Source organism: Scyliorhinus torazame, chromosome 31 (assembly GCF_047496885.1).
Source record: "Scyliorhinus torazame isolate Kashiwa2021f chromosome 31, sScyTor2.1, whole genome shotgun sequence".
In the NCBI taxonomy this organism is placed as follows: domain Eukaryota; kingdom Metazoa; phylum Chordata; class Chondrichthyes; order Carcharhiniformes; family Scyliorhinidae; genus Scyliorhinus; species Scyliorhinus torazame.
Genome location: NC_092737.1, coordinates 20,496,219 through 20,513,872, shown reverse-complemented (window position 1 = coordinate 20,513,872; position 17,654 = coordinate 20,496,219). Strand labels below are relative to the sequence as shown.

The 17,654-nt window shown below is 56.6% G+C and overlaps 1 protein-coding gene across 1 annotated transcript in view; it reads right to left on the bottom strand.

Moving 5' to 3' along the window:
• Positions 1 to 957: 957 nt before the first annotated feature.
• The window catches only part of LOC140404751 (transferrin receptor protein 2-like), a 75,434-nt gene continuing 58,737 nt past the window's right edge, over positions 958 to 17,654 (bottom strand). The window contains 11 exon segments of the mRNA XM_072493465.1: positions 958 to 1,633; positions 2,328 to 2,468; positions 3,696 to 3,923; positions 8,213 to 8,241; positions 8,244 to 8,296; positions 9,128 to 9,204; positions 12,246 to 12,313; positions 14,103 to 14,166; positions 15,376 to 15,458; positions 16,064 to 16,183; positions 17,231 to 17,415. Coding sequence (XP_072349566.1) covers positions 1,388 to 1,633; positions 2,328 to 2,468; positions 3,696 to 3,923; positions 8,213 to 8,241; positions 8,244 to 8,296; positions 9,128 to 9,204; positions 12,246 to 12,313; positions 14,103 to 14,166; positions 15,376 to 15,458; positions 16,064 to 16,183; positions 17,231 to 17,415 — 1,294 coding nt within the window. The 3' untranslated portion in view covers positions 958 to 1,387.

Below are 17,654 nucleotides of genomic sequence, written 5' to 3'. Positions count from 1 at the left end.
CGAGCGAACAGTGCTAAACGATGAAGCACTGTTCCCAATAATTAACACTTTTTTTTTTTGCATAGTAAAATGGAAGATTAATGGCGGCCTTCAACAGTGGGAGAGCTGAGGGTCTCTCGCCGCTGGTCTGACGGGTGCGATGAGGGGGCTGGTACCCATTTGGAAATGGTGCTCGGTAAACTGATCCCATCAGGGGACGACTCCACCATCCCCGCACTCGGGGGCAGCCGGATTGTGGCAAGTGGGGTTGAGAGTTTGGCGGGGGAGGGGGGGGGATTTTCTTTCAGGCCGTGGGTGTGGCTGGCTGTCCCTAGCTACCTTGCAAGAAGGTGGTGGGTGAGCCGCCATGTTGAACCCGCTGCAGTCCGGGAGGTGTAGGTACACCCACACTGCTGTTAGGGAGCTAGAGGACAGTGCAAGTGGCAGCTCTCGGAGCTCCAGGGCACTGCAAATGGCCGCTGGAGCTAGAGGACACTGCAAATGGCCATTCAAGCTAGAGGACACTGCAAATGGCCACTCTAGGACACTGCAAATGGCTGTTTGAGGACACTGCAAATGGCCGCTAGAGCTCGAGGACACTGCAAATGTCCGTTCAAGCTAGAGGGACAATGCAAATGGCCGCTCTAGCTAGAGAGCACTGCAAATGGCCGCTCTAGCTGGAGGACACTGCAAATGGCCGCTCTAGCTGGAGGACACTGCAAATGGCCGTTCAAGCTAGAGGACACTGCAAATGGCCACTCCAGCTGGAGGACACTGCAAATGGCCGTTCTAAGAGCTGAGGGACGTAATGGCTGCCCTAGAGACTGGGGGACAAATGGTTTGCCTGATCATCCTGCACATTGCCAACACCTCATCGCTCCTATGACACCCTGGTTCTTTATAAACCGATGCGAAGGCGGTATAACTGTTATAATTATGGAAGACACTGCTCCCGATAATTAATGATATATTAATACATGACTTTATAAATAATTTATAGTGATCACTGCCCCTGATAAATTAAACAATCATTAATGACAACCAGAGCTTAGGCACAAGTATGGGTGGACAAACGCGTGATATAGTTTCAGTTGCTGTCGGTGAACTTGTCGAATCATCTTCAATTCCGACTTTTGTTTTACAAACAGGATGTGGGTAACACCGACTCTTAATGCAGCAATTGGATTGAAGAGGCCAGGGCTTCATTCTCAAAGAGAAGATGGAGGGGGAGACAGAGGAGAGAGCAGGGGGTGGAGGGGGAGACCGAGGGGAGAGGGAGAGAGCAGGGGGGGGGTGGAGAGGGGGAAGGGGAGAGATTTTTTTTAAAACGAGGGCGGGAGACAGGGGAGCAGGTGCGCGCACAACCCGCGAGCTGGAATCCGAAATCCCCCGATCGGGAGTTTGGCCGTTAAAAGCTGTTGTTGTCAATGCTCCAGACGTCGCCACTCAAGGCGTTAGCCGCTCCCTGTAAGGTCCAGGTTACCAGAGCCAGCTGTTTGCGAAACCTCTTCTCGTCGAACTTTGACGGGTCCACCCGCAGCAGCTGGAAGTGTTTGTAAAGCGCGCCCAGCGTGTGGTCGCCCTGCCCATGTAGAATGTGCCGGAAAGGCGCCTCCGTCGCCGAGACGTACTGGGACAGGAAGTAGAACTCCACCTGTCGGGAACATTCCAGAACAAAAATTAAATCTCTTGTTTCCCGTTTCAAGCCGTCCCCCCTTACAATCACCACCCCTCCCCTTCAATCATACCCACCCCTTTGCACACCTCCCCCTTCACGGATATCCCCCCCCCTCAGATACCCCCAACCCATCATCCTTCACACATCATAGAATCCTAGCAGTGGAGAAGGAGGCCATTCGGCCCATCGAGTCTGCACCGACCCTCTGAAGGAGCACCCTACCCAGGCCGACTCCCCCGCCCTATTCCCGTAACCCCACCTAACCGTTGGACACTAAGGGGCAATTTTAGCATGGCCAATCCACCTAACCCGCACATCTTTGGACTGTGGGAGGAAACCGGAGGACCCAGAGGAAACCCACGCGCACACGGGGAGAATGCGCAGGCTGTGACCCGAGGCCGGAATCGGACCCTGGTGCTGTGAGGCAGCAGTGCTAACCACTCTGCCCCCCTTCACTTACCCCCCTCAATACAGATCCCCCTCTGTCACAAATCTTTCACCTTCCCCACCCACCAGGATAACTCCATTCCTACAACCCTCTAGGCCGTCTCTCCTCCGAGGAAAACGGCCCCAGCTTCTCCGTCGATCCGCCAAGGGGGAGGGATTCACCGGCCTTTGCGGGGTGTAATCAGAGCTCCGAACCCCCCTTTTACAAACAGCTGTAAATTACCCTCATTATCTTATCGTTGTAGATGCGATTCAGCCTCTCGTTTCCCTCGTCCGATGAGCTGATCAGATGAGTCAATCTTTCCGCTGAGCGTATAAAATCTCCCCTGGCCGAATACAACCACTGGAGAGTCAGGCCCCGACTCTTGAGTAGGCCGAAAAAGCAGGGAGTTAGGAGAGAAGTGGGGAGGGGGAGAAAGAGAGGGGACGGACAGAGGAGAATTGGAGAGAAAAAGAGAGAGGGGGTCATTCTTTTTCATACATTTTTTTAGCAAAAACAATTATTTTGGTATTGTGAGGCACAATCAATTAGACAAAGACAAGAGTAGGGTGTAATCGAGGCTTTATTACACTGAGATGTGTGGCCTCCTACAGCAGCTGACGAAATGGCTGCTGTACTGGGAGCACACATATTTATACTCCGCCTACTGGGCGGAACCAGCAGGCAGGGATCTACCCCCGTACCTGTAGTACAGGGGCCTTACCGTAAAGCACCTATATCAACATCGTATATATACAATATATACATCAGTGGTGACTACCACAATTTGTTATCCAGCCCTTTATCCTTTCAACCGCCCTGTACACTGTCCCCCATCAAACACCCCCAGGACAGGTACAGCACAGGGTTAGAAACAGAGTAAAGCTCCCTCTACACTGTCCTCATTAAACACTCCCAGGACAGGTACAGCACAGGGATAGATACAGAGTAAAGCTCCCTCTACACTGTCCCCATCAAACACACCCAGGACAGGTACAGCACAGGGTTAGATACAGAGTAAAGCTCCCTCTATACTGTCCCCATCAAACACACCCAGGACAGGTACAGCACAGGGTTAGATACAGAGTAAAGCTCCCTCTATACTGTCCCCATCAAACACTCCCAGGGCAGGTACAGCACGGGGTTAGATACAGTGTAAAGCTCCCTCTACACTGTCCCCATCAAACACACCCAGGACAGGTACAGCACAGGGTTAGATACAGAGTAAAGCTCCCTCTACACTGTCCCCATCAAACACTCCCAGGACAGGTACAGCACAGGGTTAGATACAGAGTAAAGCTCCCTGTACACTGTCCCCATCAAACACTCCCAGGACAGGTACAGCACAGGGTGAGATACAGAGTAAAGCTCCCTCGGACACTGTCCCCATCAAACACTCCCAGGACAGGTACAGCACGGGGTTAGATACAGAGTAAAGCTCCCTCTACACTGTCCCCATCCCACACTCCCAGGACAGGTACAGCACGGGGTTAGATACAGAGTAAAGCTCCCTCGACACTGTCCCCATCAAACACTCCCAGGACAGGTACAGCACGAGGTTAGGTACAGAGTTTTGCAAAGGTCTGGATGTTGGTCTTGTAGAATTTGTACCTTTAGCTCCTCTGCGAAGCCCTGGAGTTGGGTGAAGTAGTTCAGAGTCACATCACTGTACACCTCATAGTTCAGGTGCAGCCTCTCGTTGTGGGTCAGTATGATGGCCATCTGACCCATGACCTCCGCCACCGCGCGGGTGATGCCTGGCAGTCTGCCGTTCAGCCGCTTGTCCAGCGCCTTGTAGGTGTCCAGTTTCGTGTCCAGAAACGAATAGACACTGTAGAACTGCGGGGAGAGAATGACACCTCGTCAGACCCGTCCCGGGACCCTGGCGCACCGGACACCGGGGGTCTCCCACCTCCCCGTGCAGGCGGGGGGGGGGGGGGGGGGGGGCTGCTGAGTCAGGACCGCTGAATCTCCCATGGGGCCTTTGTGCCCGAGAAGGCAGATGAGGATTCAGCCTTGCCCAAAAGACAGTGCCTCTGACAGTGCGGCACTCCCTCGGTACTGACCCTCTGACAGTGCAGCACTCCCTCAGTACTGACCCTCTGACAGTGCAGCGCTCCCTCAGTACTGACCCTCTGACAGTGCGGCACTCCCTCAGTACTGACCCTCGGACAGTGCGGCACTCCCTCAGTACTGACCCTCGGACAGTGCGGCACTCCCTCAGTACTGACCCTCTGACAGTGCGGCACTCCTCAGTACTGACCCTCGGACAGTGCGGCACTCCCTCAGTACTGACCCTCGGACAGTGCGGCACTCCCTCAGTACTGACCCTCGGACAGTGCGGCACTCCCTCAGTACTGACCCTCGGACAGTGCGGCACTCCCTCAGTACTGACCCTCGGACAGTGCGGCACTCCCTCAGTACTGACCCTCTGACAGTGCGGCACTCCCTCAGTACTGACCCTCGGACAGTGCGGCGCTCCCTCAGTACTGACCCCCCGACAGTGCGGCACTCCCTCAGTACTGACCCTCTGACAGTGCGGCAATCCCTCAGTACTGACCCCCCGACAGTGCGGCACTCCCTCAGTACTGACCCCCCGACAGTGCGTCACTCCCTCAGTACTGACCCTCGGACAGTGCGGCGCTCCCTCAGTACTGACCCTCGGAACAGTGCGGCGCTCCCTCAGTACTGACCCTCGAACAGTGCGGCCCTCCCTCAGTTACTGACCCCCCGACAGTGCGGCACTCCCTCAGTACTGACCCTCTGACAGTGCGGCACTCCCTCAGTACTGACCCCCCGCCAGTGCGGCACTCCCTCAGTACTGACCCTCTGACAGTGCGGCACTCCCTCAGTACTGACCCTCTGACAGTGCGGCACTCCCTCAGTACTGACCCTCGGACAGTGCGGCACTCCCTCAGTACTGACCCTCGGACAGTGCGGCACTCCCTCAGTACTGACCCTCGGACAGTGCGGCACTCCCTCAGTACTGACCCTCGGACAGTGCGGCACTCCCTCAGTACTGACCCTCGGACAGTGCGGCACTCCCTCAGTACTGACCCTCGGACAGTGCGGCACTCCCTCAGTACTGACCCTCGGACAGTGCGGCACTCCCTCAGTACTGACCGTCGGACAGTGCGGCACTCCCTCAGTACTGACCCTCTGACAGTGCGGCACTCCCTCAGTACTGACCCTCTGACAGTGCGGCACTCCCTCAGTACTGACCCTCGGACAGTGCAGCACTCCCTCAGTACTGACCCTCGGACAGTGCGGCGCTCCCTCAGTACTGACCCTCGGACAGTGCGGCGCTCCCTCAGTACTGACCCCCCGACAGTGCGGCACTCCCTCAGTACTGACCCTCTGACAGTGCGGCAATCCCTCAGTACTGACCCCCCGACAGTGCGGCACTCCCTCAGTACTGACCCCCCGACAGTGCGGCACTCCCTCAGTACTGACCCTCTGACAGTGCGGCACTCCCTCAGTACTGACCCTCTGACAGTGCGGCGCTCCCTCAGTACTGACCCTCGGACAGTGCGGCGCTCCCTCAGTACTGACCCTCGGACAGTGCGGCGCTCCCTCAGTACTGACCCCCCGACAGTGCGGCACTCCTCAGTACTGACCCTCTGACAGTGCGGCACTCCCTCAGTACTGACCCCCCGCCAGTGCGGCACTCCCTCAGTACTGACCCCCCGACAGTGCGGCACTCCCTCAGTACTGACCCCCCGACAGTGCGGCACTCCCTCAGTACTGACCCTCTGACAGTGCGGCACTCCCTCAGTACTGACCCTCTGACAGTGCGGCACTCCCTCAGTACCTACCCTCTGACAGTGCGGCACTCCCTCAGTACTGACCCTCTGACAGTGCGGCACTCCCTCAGTACTGACGCCGTGAGTGTCGGCCTCAAATTATTTGTTATTCTATTCGTTCCCGGCATGTGCTGGGCCCAGCATTTTCTGCCCATCCTTAATTGAGAAGGCGGTGGGCCAGGCGTCTTCTTGGACCCGCTGCAGTCCCGTGCTCTGTAGGCACACCCACAGTGCTGTTAGGGAGGGAGACCCAGGAAGGAACGGCCAATTTATTTCCAAGTCGGGGCGGCGAGTGGCTCGGAGGGGGAACGCGAAACATTTGTGTCTCGGACTCGCGGACGAGGGCCGAGTGAGGAGACGGGGCTGATGGCTGACACGATCCGCGGGCCAGGACACACCCGTCGCTCCCTGGAGTGGTGCCATGGGCCTGTCCAGCTTCCTCTCACTGAGGGTGGGGGGGGGGGGGGGGGGGGGGGGGGTAGGGAATGGCCAACGGGGAGCCGACGGCAGGTTTCCCGCGGCAGGTCTGAGCTCTCTACTCGAGCAGCGAGCTCGGATCCCGACTGGGCCAGGCCCGATTGGCGGATCGGAGATCACAGGCCCCAGTCCGGCCTTCGGAAACTAAGCACCGACGGAATAATAGGAAACATGGCTCCTCTCTGCCCGCCACACCTATCCTCCCTGAGGCTCTCCTGGCCGCTCTACCCCCATCGGTAAACCAGAACACGTCCCCTTCAATCTGCCCTCCTCTAGCCCACTCCTTTCCTCAGTAACCTCCTTCAGCGCCACAACCCTCCGCGTTGCCCCACGCTCCTCCAATTTCGGACACCTGAGTGTCCCAGGTTCCCATCCTTCCACACTTGGTGGCCGTGCCTTCAGCTGCCTGGGGCCCTAAGCTCCGGAATCCCTCTCCCGAAACCTGTCCGCCTTTCTCTCTCTCTCCCCTCCCCCCCCTCTCTTCTCTCTCTCTCTCCTCTCTCTTACCCCCTCTCTCTCTTTCCCTCTCTCTCTCCCCTCTCTCTCTTTCCCTCTTTTTCTCTCTGTCTCTTTCCTTCTCTCTCTCTGTGTCTCTCTCTCTCTCCTCTCTCTCTTTCTCTCTTTCACCCTCTTTCCCTCGATCTAGCTTTCCCTGTCTCGCTCTTTCTTTCACTCTCTCTCGCTCCTTCCCTCTCTCTCGTTCCCTCTCTATTGTTCCCTCTCTCTCGTTCCCTCTCTCTCGTTCCCTCTCTCTCGTTCCCTCTCTCTCGTTCCCTCTCTCTCGTTCCCTCTCTCTCGTTCCCTCTCTCTCGTTCCCTCTCTCTCGTTCCCTCTCTCTCGTTCCCTCTCTCTCGTTCCCTCTCTCTCGTTCCCTCTCTCTCGTTCCCTCTCTCTCGTTCCCTCTCTCTCGTTCCCTCTCTCTCGTTCCCTCTCTCTCGTTCCCTCTCTCTCGTTCCCTCTCTCTCTTTCCCTCTCTCTCTTTCCCTCTCTCTCTTTCCCTCTCTCTCTTTCCCTCACTCTCTCTCTCTTTCCCTCTCTCTCTCTTTCCCTCCCTCCCTCTTTCCCTCCCTCCCTCTCTCTCTTTCCCTCCCTCCCTCTCTCTCTTTCCCTCCCTCCCTCTCTCTCTTTCCCTCCCTCCCTCTCTCTCTTTCCCTCCCTCCCTCTCTCTGTCTTTCCCTCTCTCCTTCGCATAAGACGCTCCTTAACAAGGAGCGGTTCGATGTCAACTTCTATCCGATGATGATTGCCCTTGTGAAGCATCAGGCTGTTTGACATGTTGACGGTGCTGTATAAAGGCAGGTTATTGTTGGGATCGGGGACAGACTGCAGCTCCCATTTTGGTCCCCGTATCCAAGGAAGGATGTGTTTGGGGCCTTGGAAAGGGTCCAGAGGAGGCTCACAAGAACGATCCCTGGAATGAAGAGCTTGTCGTGCGAGGAACGGTTGAGGACTCTGGGTCTGTACTCGTTGGGAGTTTAGAAGGATGAGGGGGGGATCTTATTGAAACTTGCAGGATACTGCGAGGCCCGGATAGAGTGGACGTGGAGAGGATGTTTCCACTTGTAGGAGAAACTAGAAGCAGAGGACACAATCAGAGATGAAGAGGAACTTCTTCAGCCAGAGGGTGGTGAATCTGTGGAACTCTTTGCCGCAGAAGGCTGTGGAGGCCAAATCACTGAGTGTCTTTAAGACAGAGATAGATAGGTTCTTGATTAATGAGGGGATCAGGGGTTATGGGGAGAAGACCGGAGAATGGGGGTGAGAAAAATATCCGCCATGATTGAATGGCGGAGCAGACTCGATGGGCCGAATGGCCTAATTCTGCTCCTCTGTCTTCTGGTGACTCACCTCACGGAAGCTGAGCTCCATAGCTGGACGCCAGCAAAGGCGGTGAAGGGGTAGGCACTACTGTCCATGGTCAGTGGCTTTATGCTGCGGGGAGAAAACTGAACCAGTTACACCTCGCCATCCGACATTAGCTACCTTTAAAACCAGCTGGCGTCTATCTCCGACCCCTGCCTTGTGTCCTGACTGGTTCCGGTATGGTGTGCGCCGTGCTAGCTGTTCCCCCCACGTCAAGTCAAAACCAAAGGCGAGGCGGGCTGTCTTGCTGGAGAGCGTTCACTGACTTCCCTCCCACCCAACCCAGTGCCCCAGACATCCCCATTTACCACAAACCCATCGCTCGTAACGTACCTGCCACGAAACCGTAACAACGTAATGAATAAGACGTTCGCCCGTCAGACCGCGAAGGCTTCCCCAGAATAAAACAGCACAGAAGGAGGCTGTTCTGCCCATCTTGGGCTGGCTGGCCCTTTGACAGTGCGATCTAATTAATCCCACTCCCCCACCCCACCCGCATCCACACTGGCCCCGCAGATTTATTATATATTTATACAATTCCCCCTTTTTGTAAAAGCTAAGGGTTGCATCTGCTTCCCAACCCCCCCCCCCCCCCCCCCACCACCCATCGGGCAAGAGAGGGCGGCCTGAGAGACCCGTTCGCAGCGCCGAGGGCCGACCACTCGGCCCATCGAGCCTGTACCGACTCCCCACCAGGGCACCACTGTTAGTCCCACTCGCTCACTTCACCCCCCCTCGTCCTGCAGGTTCATTCCCATTTTTATATTCGTCGGGATGCACGTACGTCAAATTAATTAGTAATTACACCCCCCCCCCCCGGTCCGTCCGTCTCCCCCGTCGCAATCCCGTCTCGTCACCGGCCCGCTGCAGGCCGCCCCCCCTCTCCCCGATGGTACATACATATTGTCGGCGTAGTCCGGGTTCGAGCTCAGGGTCTGGCTGTAGATGGTCTGGTCGTTCCACTTGGGGCTCTCGACCTGTGGCGATGAAGGAGACATTAGACCATTGGGGGGGGGGGGGTCGCTGCCCGTGCAGGTCAGGTAGCGGTGGGCGGGCTCTACCCCTACACGATGCTGGCCCCCCCCCCCCCCCCCCCCCCCCCGAGGTTCGACACAGTACGGCACAGGAACAGGCTCTCCTGCCGTCCGAGTACCGGTGTCAGCTGGTGCGAGAGAGGAAAGCGGAGTCGGTCGACTGTGATTTCCGTCCAGGGCCGGGGCCGCCAATGGAATGGGCAGATGGTGGACTCCCCTCCCCCCCCCCAAACACGCCCCCGGCAACTTAAACAGGACGTGAACCTGATCTCCCTACGTTTTAATAATTTAAGATCTATTTACCAGCCTTGAGGCCGTAACGTCCGCCCATACCTACTCCACCCCACCCACCCACCCAGGCATCGGGTCGGGCCCAATCGCTCCTGTTCTTCAAGAACGGAAATCATGTCACGCCGACCAATGCCGGAGGGACGCGGAGGTAGATGTAGACCTCGGGTGGTGAGGGACGTGCCCGGGCACTGGCACCTTGGCACTGATTGCCAGGTCGGCACTGTCGTGTTGTGTACTCTGGGATAACACAGGCTGCAACTCGATGCAGCTTTGACCAAAAGATACTCCAGACTTTGAAGTAAGTTCAATGTGATTTATTGAACCATTAGCACAGTTCTCTCTGAGTTCGACTCTCCTGCTAATCTTGCTACAGTAACTCAGTCTAACTAACCAGTCTGCTCTAAGCCACGTGGTGGGTGTGATGCTTCTGACCTGCCCCTGTCCTACTCTCCGAGTGTCGCCTGTGGAAAGAGACAGAGCATGTGTGCCCTGTCCTTATATATGGGTTGTGTAATGCCCCCTTATGGTAGTGTCACCTCTGGGTGTCTTGACTGCCCATTGGCCGTGTCCTATTCTATGTGTTCATTAGCTGCATGTCTGCATGTCATGATGTCACTGGTGCTCCCTCTAGTGTTTACTTAGTGGTAGTGTATTTACTTTAACCCCTTGTGTATTTACAGTGATGCATATCACCACAGGTACTACCGCAGCGGGCCCTCGGGGGGGGGGGGGGGGGGAGGAACCCGATTAGGGGATTTCCCCTTGCTTGTGGTGGGAGTGGGAGAGCCTCGGTGCCAGTAAGGGGGTGGTGGTGAAGCAGGGTTAAGAGGGGGGGGGGGGGGGGGGAGGGGGGCGGGGAAAGAGAGCCGGGATGTCTACGGTTCAAGTCTGGAAAAGACGGGGGCGGCACAGTGGTTAGCACTGCTGCCTCACGGCGCCGAGGTCCCGGGTCACTGTCCGTGTGGAGTTTGCACATCCCCCCGCCCCCCCCCCACAACCCAAAGATTTGCAGGGGAGGTGAATTACCCCTTAACTGGGGGGGGGGGGGAAATGAATTGGGTAGTCTAAATTTATTTTTAAAATCTGGAAAAGACCTGAAATATAATCTAAGAACAAAGACCAATACAGCACAGGAACAGGCCCTTCGGCCCTCCAAGCCTGCGCCGATCACTGTCCTATCCGGAACACCCGCCTGTGTCCTTCCACACCCCGTCTGTTCATGTGCCTATCCAGATAATTCTTAAAGGTCGGTAACGTATCTGCCGCAACCACCTCACTTGGCCGTGCATTCCAGGCCACCACCACCCTCTGTGTAAAAAGCTTCCGCCGCACATCTCCACTGAACCTTTCCCCCCTCACCTTGAACCTGTGCCCCCTTGTAATTGTCATTTCCGCCCTGGGGAAAAAGCCTCCGACTGTTCACCCTATCTATACCCCTCATAATTTTGTAAACTTCTATCAGGTCGCCCCTCGGCCTCCGTCTCTCTAGGGAGAACAATCCCAGTTTATTCAATCTCTCCTCATAGCTAACACCCTCCTTACCAGGCAACATCCTGGTGAACCTTTTCTGTACTCTCTCCAAAGCCTCCACGTCCTTCTGGGGTGCGGTGACCAGAATGGGACACAGTATTCCAAATGTGGCCTCACCAACGTTCTATATAACTGTAACAATTTTCGAGCTTTTATACTCAATACCCCGTCCGATGAAGGCAAGCATGCCGTATGCTTTCTTTAACACCATTCCCACCTGTGCTACCACTTTTAAGGATCTGTGGCCCTGCACGCCCAGATCTCTGTCTCTATGCTCTTGATGGTTCTGCCATTTATTTTAAAGCTCCCTCCTGAATTGGATCTACCAAAATGCATCACTTCGCATTTGTCCGGGTTAAACTCCATCTGCCATTTCTCCGCCCAATTTTGCAGCCTATCTATATCCTGTTGTATTCTCTGACAATCTTCATCCCTATCCTGTTATGGGCCCGGGTTTAGAGAGCCCCAAAGTGTATCATGGAGTTCCCCCGACCCACAACTTTTACTAGATTGTGGTATGGGGAGCACACGGCCCACTCTCCAGGTGTGGGACAGCAGAAATGGAAAAGTATTTCTTAAAGCAAAACAATGTTTATTCTATGAACTCAATTTAACCTTTTTAAAACATACAATGAACATCTTAGCAACCATCAATTCGAATACAACCCCCAAAGAATACAACACTAAGTAATCCGTAAGCTGTCCTTTTAACATCCAGAAGACTTAAGAAACACCTTTTAACAGAAGCACATTAGGTTTGCATTCACTACTGAGAACATTTATAATTCTGAATCCACCAAATGATCAAGAGATAGTCTTTTCATGGCAGAGAGTTCAACAGTACAGCTGCTCTGTCTGGCTTCAGCTCCAACCCTGAAAACAAAACTTAAACACGCCCTGCAGCAAACAGCCTAAAACGAAAGTAAAAAGCTGACAGACAGCCCAGCTCCACCCACTCTCTGACATCACTGCAGTAATAAACACCCATTTCTTAAAGGTACTCTCACTACAGATATTTATATACACACTCATTTATAAACACCCATTTCTTAAAGCTACGCTCACACGACAATAATTACATTACTGAAAATATATGACAATTGAGGGTTATGGAACCAGACGGAGATAGGCCAGCAATGCCCAGGGTGAAATAAGTCACCTACCTGCTTAATCACCGTCTCGATCAGGTTGTGAAGAAGTGGACTGGATTCGGTGTGCAAACAGTCGTCCCCTGAGAAATTAGCACAACGTCGGTGTAAACATTGGGTCGCTTTTCTGATTCAACGAACTGAGGAATAGTTTAGTGTAAAGGTCTAGGCTGCTAACCCTGTGAGAGAGAAAAGCTATTGGGATTTGGTTGATGGGGTAGCACGGTGGGGGTATAACAGCGTCAGGGACCCGGGTTCGATCCCGGTCTCGGGTCACTGCCCGCGTGGAGTCTGCACATTCTCCGCCCTGTGGGTTTCCTCCGGGTGCTCCGGTTTCCTCCCGCAGTCCATAACGATGGGCGGGTCAGGGTGGGTTTACGGGGATAGGGCGGGGGAGTGGACCTAGGTAGGGTTGCTCTTTTCAGCGGGCCGGTGCCGACTCGATGGGCCGAATGGCTCCGGTCTACCAAGGATGAACAGGGATCAATCGTGTGATCCACCACGCTTCGCGTTCAGGATCAAGAGGACGGAATGTAGCCATCTAAGATGGCCACCTGCAAAGGACCATGGGAATTCTGTCCGACCAGGACTCAGACTGATACAGAGCCTATGTGTATGATAATGGAATAGTGTAGATGGGCTTTAGATTGGTTTCACAGGTCGGCGCAACATTGAGGGCCGAAGGGCCTGTACTGCGCTGCAATGTTCTATGTAATGTCCTGCACCGTAGGGAATCTATACAGAGTGGAAAAGGGCGGGCAGCTAAGTCCAAACTAGGCCGCAATTCGATCTTGGTCCACTGTGTCTCTCGCTCTTGCCTGGGCACATCCATTCTGGCGAAGGACAACGTACAAACATTAACTGCACGCGAGCCCCTTCAGCTCCCGTGTTCCAACCCTCTCCTATACCCTTTGACTCCCTTCTTAGCCAAGAATCTATTTGGCTCTGCGTTCAAAACCCTCTACGGCCCAGCCTCAGCCACTCTCAGGGGGAAAAGAGTTCGAGAGATCCACCTGCCTCAGAGAGAAAGAAATTCTCCTCAGCTCCGTCTCAAATGGGACATGTGCCCCGAGTTCTCGTCTCTCCCACGCGGGGAAATATCCTCTCAGCATTCACCCTGACAAATCCCCCTCAGGCTTGTTTATGGCTCAGTAAGATCGCCTCGCAAGCTCCAATGGACACAGGCCCAGCCTTTCCTCGTAGCCCCGTTCACCCCAATAACCTGTCGAGCGAGCCTCTTCTGAATTGGATCGAAAGCCTTTGTTGAGGACGATTGTTCTGCCTGCCCTCAAAGCTGCTGTGCCAGGCCATCGGCACAGGCCCAAGCATGGGTTCGGGGAGAAATGGGAGGGCACCGACAAGAGGCCCGAGTGTCCTGCAACAGCCAGCAAGTAGCCATAGGGCGGCTGCGGGAAGGCAGGCGTCTGCCAGTAGGCCCAAAAGCCTGCTGACCCAGTGGGGCCTGGGGTTGAGGGGTTTGACTGGGATCCCACGTCCCAACAACCGGCCAACACACATCGGGCCCCGGGGAAACCTGTCAGAGTAGCAGGAGGGGGAGACTGAAGTACGTTGAATTTGTACTCGTGGAAGAGGAGGGACCAGAGGAGAAGGATGTTGTGGCCATTGGGAAGAAGGATGTCAAGTCCACGTTGGGGGGGGGGGGGGGGGAGTCAGGAAGGTGACCCAGTGAACAATCCGTGTCGTCCTGGACCCAATACTCTGACAGGTCACAGCAGCTCAGCACTGTTGTGTCCGAGGGGCGGGGGGGGGGGGGGGGGGGGGGCAGGCAGCCCCCGGGGAGGGGTCCCCGGTTCAGGATCCCAGATTCCTCGGGCACCCTCTGTCCCAGTGGAGTTTGAGAATGGCACTTACCCAGAACTGCTTTATCCAGGCTGAAGTAGGCCACAGCCTTCAGGTGCATCATGGTCAGGTAGCCCTGTGGACAGCAGCAGAGAGTCAGAGGTTTTGTCCAAACTCCACTGGCTTGACCTGTTCAGACAATCGACATTCTTTGAGATGCCCCACTCCTCTGTCCAGACACCAACCCTACCTCTCCTGCCCCCCCCCCAACTCACCTGACCCAACGCCCTCTCACCTGGCACCTCCTCTCCTGGCCCCACCCCCTCCTCTCCTGGCCCCACCCCCTCCTCTCCTGGCCCCACCCCCTCCTCTCCTGGCCCCACCTCTCTCCTGGCCCCACCCCCTCCTCTACTGGATCCGCCGCCTATATCACGCGCTGCCCCTCCCACCTGGCACCACCCTCCACTCCTAGCCCCACCCCTACCTTAACTGGCTCCGCCCCAACTCTCCTGGCCATTCCCCTCCCATCGGGCAACACCCTCCCCTCCTGGCCCCACCTCTACTGGCTCCACCCACTTACTCTCCTGGCCCAGCCCCTCCCACCTGGCACCTCCCCTCCTCTCCTGGCCCCAAGCCCACTCCTTCTGCCCCTTCCCCCTCTCGATCTGATCCCTCCCTCCCACCTCTTGCCTGGCATTTCCCCTCTTCACCTCACTCTTCCTCTTCTCATTTGGCTCCAGCCCTGGCTCCACCCCTTCTGCCCTGGCCCCGCCCATCCTAGCCCCTCCCACCCTCCCTGCCCTAGCACTGCCCATCTTATCCTCTGCCACTCCTGCCCTGGCTCCGCCCATCCTACCCCACCCCTCCTGCTCTGGCCCCGCCCCTCCTAGCCCCTCCCCCCCATCCTAGCACCTCCCCCCCTCCTGCCCTGCCCCCCCCCCATCCTAGCACCTCCCCCTCCTGCCCATCCTAGTCCCTCATCCTGCCCTGGCTCCGCCCATCCTACCCCAAGCCTCGTGCCCTGGCCCTGCCCATTCTAGCCCCTCCCACCTCTCCTGCCCTGGCCCTGCCTATCCTAGCCCCACCCCCTCCTGCCCTGGCCCCACCCATCCTAGCCCCTCCTCCTGCCCTGCCCCTGCCCATTCTAGCCCCTCGCACTCCTCCTGCCCTGGCCCTGCCTATCCTAGCTCCGCCCCCTGCCCCATCCTGCCCAGGCCCCGCCCATCCTAGCCCCCCCCCCTGCACCCCTCCCGCCCTGGCCCTGCCCATCCTAGCCCCTCCTGCTCTGGCCCCGCCCATCCTAGCCCCTCCCCACCACCCCCTGGCCCCGCCCATTCCGACCTACCTCCAGCCATTCTGTGGCCCCGACGCTCCCGAATTCACCCGCATCCCAGCTCGCGAAGAGCAGGCTCCGTCGCGGCTTGAACCCTGGCGGGAGAAAGCCACGGGTTATTATGGGATGGAGCCAAGGCGCTGCCGGGCCCGAGCGCGGTTTCGAAAACAGATCTGGCCCCCTCCCCTGCCCTCCCTCAGCCAATCAGAGTCGGCTCGCCACAGCGGGTGGGGTTGGCCGGGGTTTTTTTTTGGGGGGGGGGGGGGGGGTCCCTCAGGGAGGAGCCTGACCAGGTAGGCCCTGAACCGCGCAAGGGGATATATTCGGGTCGGCGACCCCGAGGCTTGAAATGAAAATCGCTTCTTGTCACAAGTCGGCTTCAAATGAAGTTACTGTGAAAAGCCCCTAGTCGCCGCATTCCGGTGCCTGTTCGGGGAGGCTGGTACGGGAATTGAACCCGCGCTGCTGGCCTGCCTGGGTCTGCTTTCAAAGCCAGCGATTTAACCCAGTGTGGAACGCCGACGCGGGTGTGAAGCCCTTCCTGGGCGACCAGCCGGCGCCCGGATTTTCTGGTGGGCGAGCGGTTGGGGAAAGATGGGGAGGAGAGCGGCCTGGAGCATGATTGCTAGCATGGGGTAGACGGTCTGAATGGCCTGACTGCCGGTGGTGGGACCGGGCGAGTCTATCCCCCGCCTCTTACCATTTTCCACCATTTTAGAGAAAACGCGGGCGAGTTCCAGCAGAATGCCTGTCCCCACCCCCGACTTGGCCGCTCCCTGACTCCAGGAATCCCTCTGGGCACCAAAGATGATATATCGATCTGCAACGCAGAGGGGAAAAACAGCAAAAGTCAGAGAGCCAGCCGACCGACGTTCTGCTCCGCACGGCCGGAGAAAAGCACATCACCGTATCTTCCTCCGCCCTGCTTAATCCACCTGGATCTCACCGATAATAGTGACCATTGGGTTAGATACAGAGTAAAGCTCCCTCTACATTGTCCCCATCAAACACTCCCAGGACAGGTACAGCACGGGGTTAGATACAGAGTAAAGCTCCCTCTACACTGTCCCCATCAAACACTCCCAGGACAGGTACAGCACGGGGTTAGATACAGAGTAAAGCTCCCTCTACACTGTCCCCATCAAACACTCCCAGGACAGATACAGCTCGGGGTTAGATACAGAGTAAAGCTCCCTCTACACTGTCCCCATCAAACACTCCCAGGACAGGTAGAGCACGGGGTTAGATACAGAGTAAAGCTCCCTATCCACTGTCCCCATCAAACACTCCCAGGACCGGTACAGCACGGGGTTAGATACAGAGTAAAGCTCCCTCTACACTGTCCCCATCAAACACTCCCAGGACAGATACAGCACGGTGTTAGATACAGAGTAAAGCTCCCTCTACACTGTCCCCATCAAACACTCCCATACAGGTACAGCACGGGGTTAGATACAGAGTAAAGCTCCCTCTACACTGTCCCCATCAAACACTCCCAGGACAGGTACAGCATGGGGTTAGATACAGAGTAAAGCTCCCTCTACACTGTCCCCATCAACCACTCCCAGGACCGGTACAGGACGGGGTTAGATACAGAGTAAAGCTCCCTCTACACTGTCCCCATCAAACACTCCCAGGACAGGTACAGCACGGGGTTAGATACAGAGTAAAGCTCCCTCTACACTGTCCCCAACAAACACTCCCAGGACAGGTACAGCACGGGGTTAGATACAGAGTAAAGCTCCCTCTACACTGTCCCCATCAAACACTCCCAGGACAGAATGAGGGGAGGGGAATTCTGTGCCTGCTCTGACCAACCTATCCGAGCGGACGATCCCCCCCCCGCCCCACACACACGCACACTCACCGGGTTCTGTGAAGCCCTCGATGGACCCGAAGACGTTGCTGATCACCGTGGAGACCATGCGGGTGGTGACGCCCAGCTGCAGCCGATCGCCGGACTGCTGGAATCTGGGGCCCAGCTTGTAGGTTTCGGAGCGGGTGCTCAGGCCGCCTCTCCAATCCTGAGGGGCGCCGGGCCCACCCAACCTCCTGCACAGCTCAGAGGAAACAGAACATGAGAACTGGGGAACTCATGGGGGCTACGCCAAGGCTCCGAGGATTCATTCCCTGACTCTGGCTGGGGGGGGCGTGCGGGGTTCCTCCAGGGCCTCAGCACTTCCTCTGTGGGCGCCGTCACACAGCCGCTGGAATTGAGGCCACGAGGGGCGTTTTATACCGGTTCCCTCCCCTGTAAATATTTACAGCACCCAGAACTTTGTTCCATATTG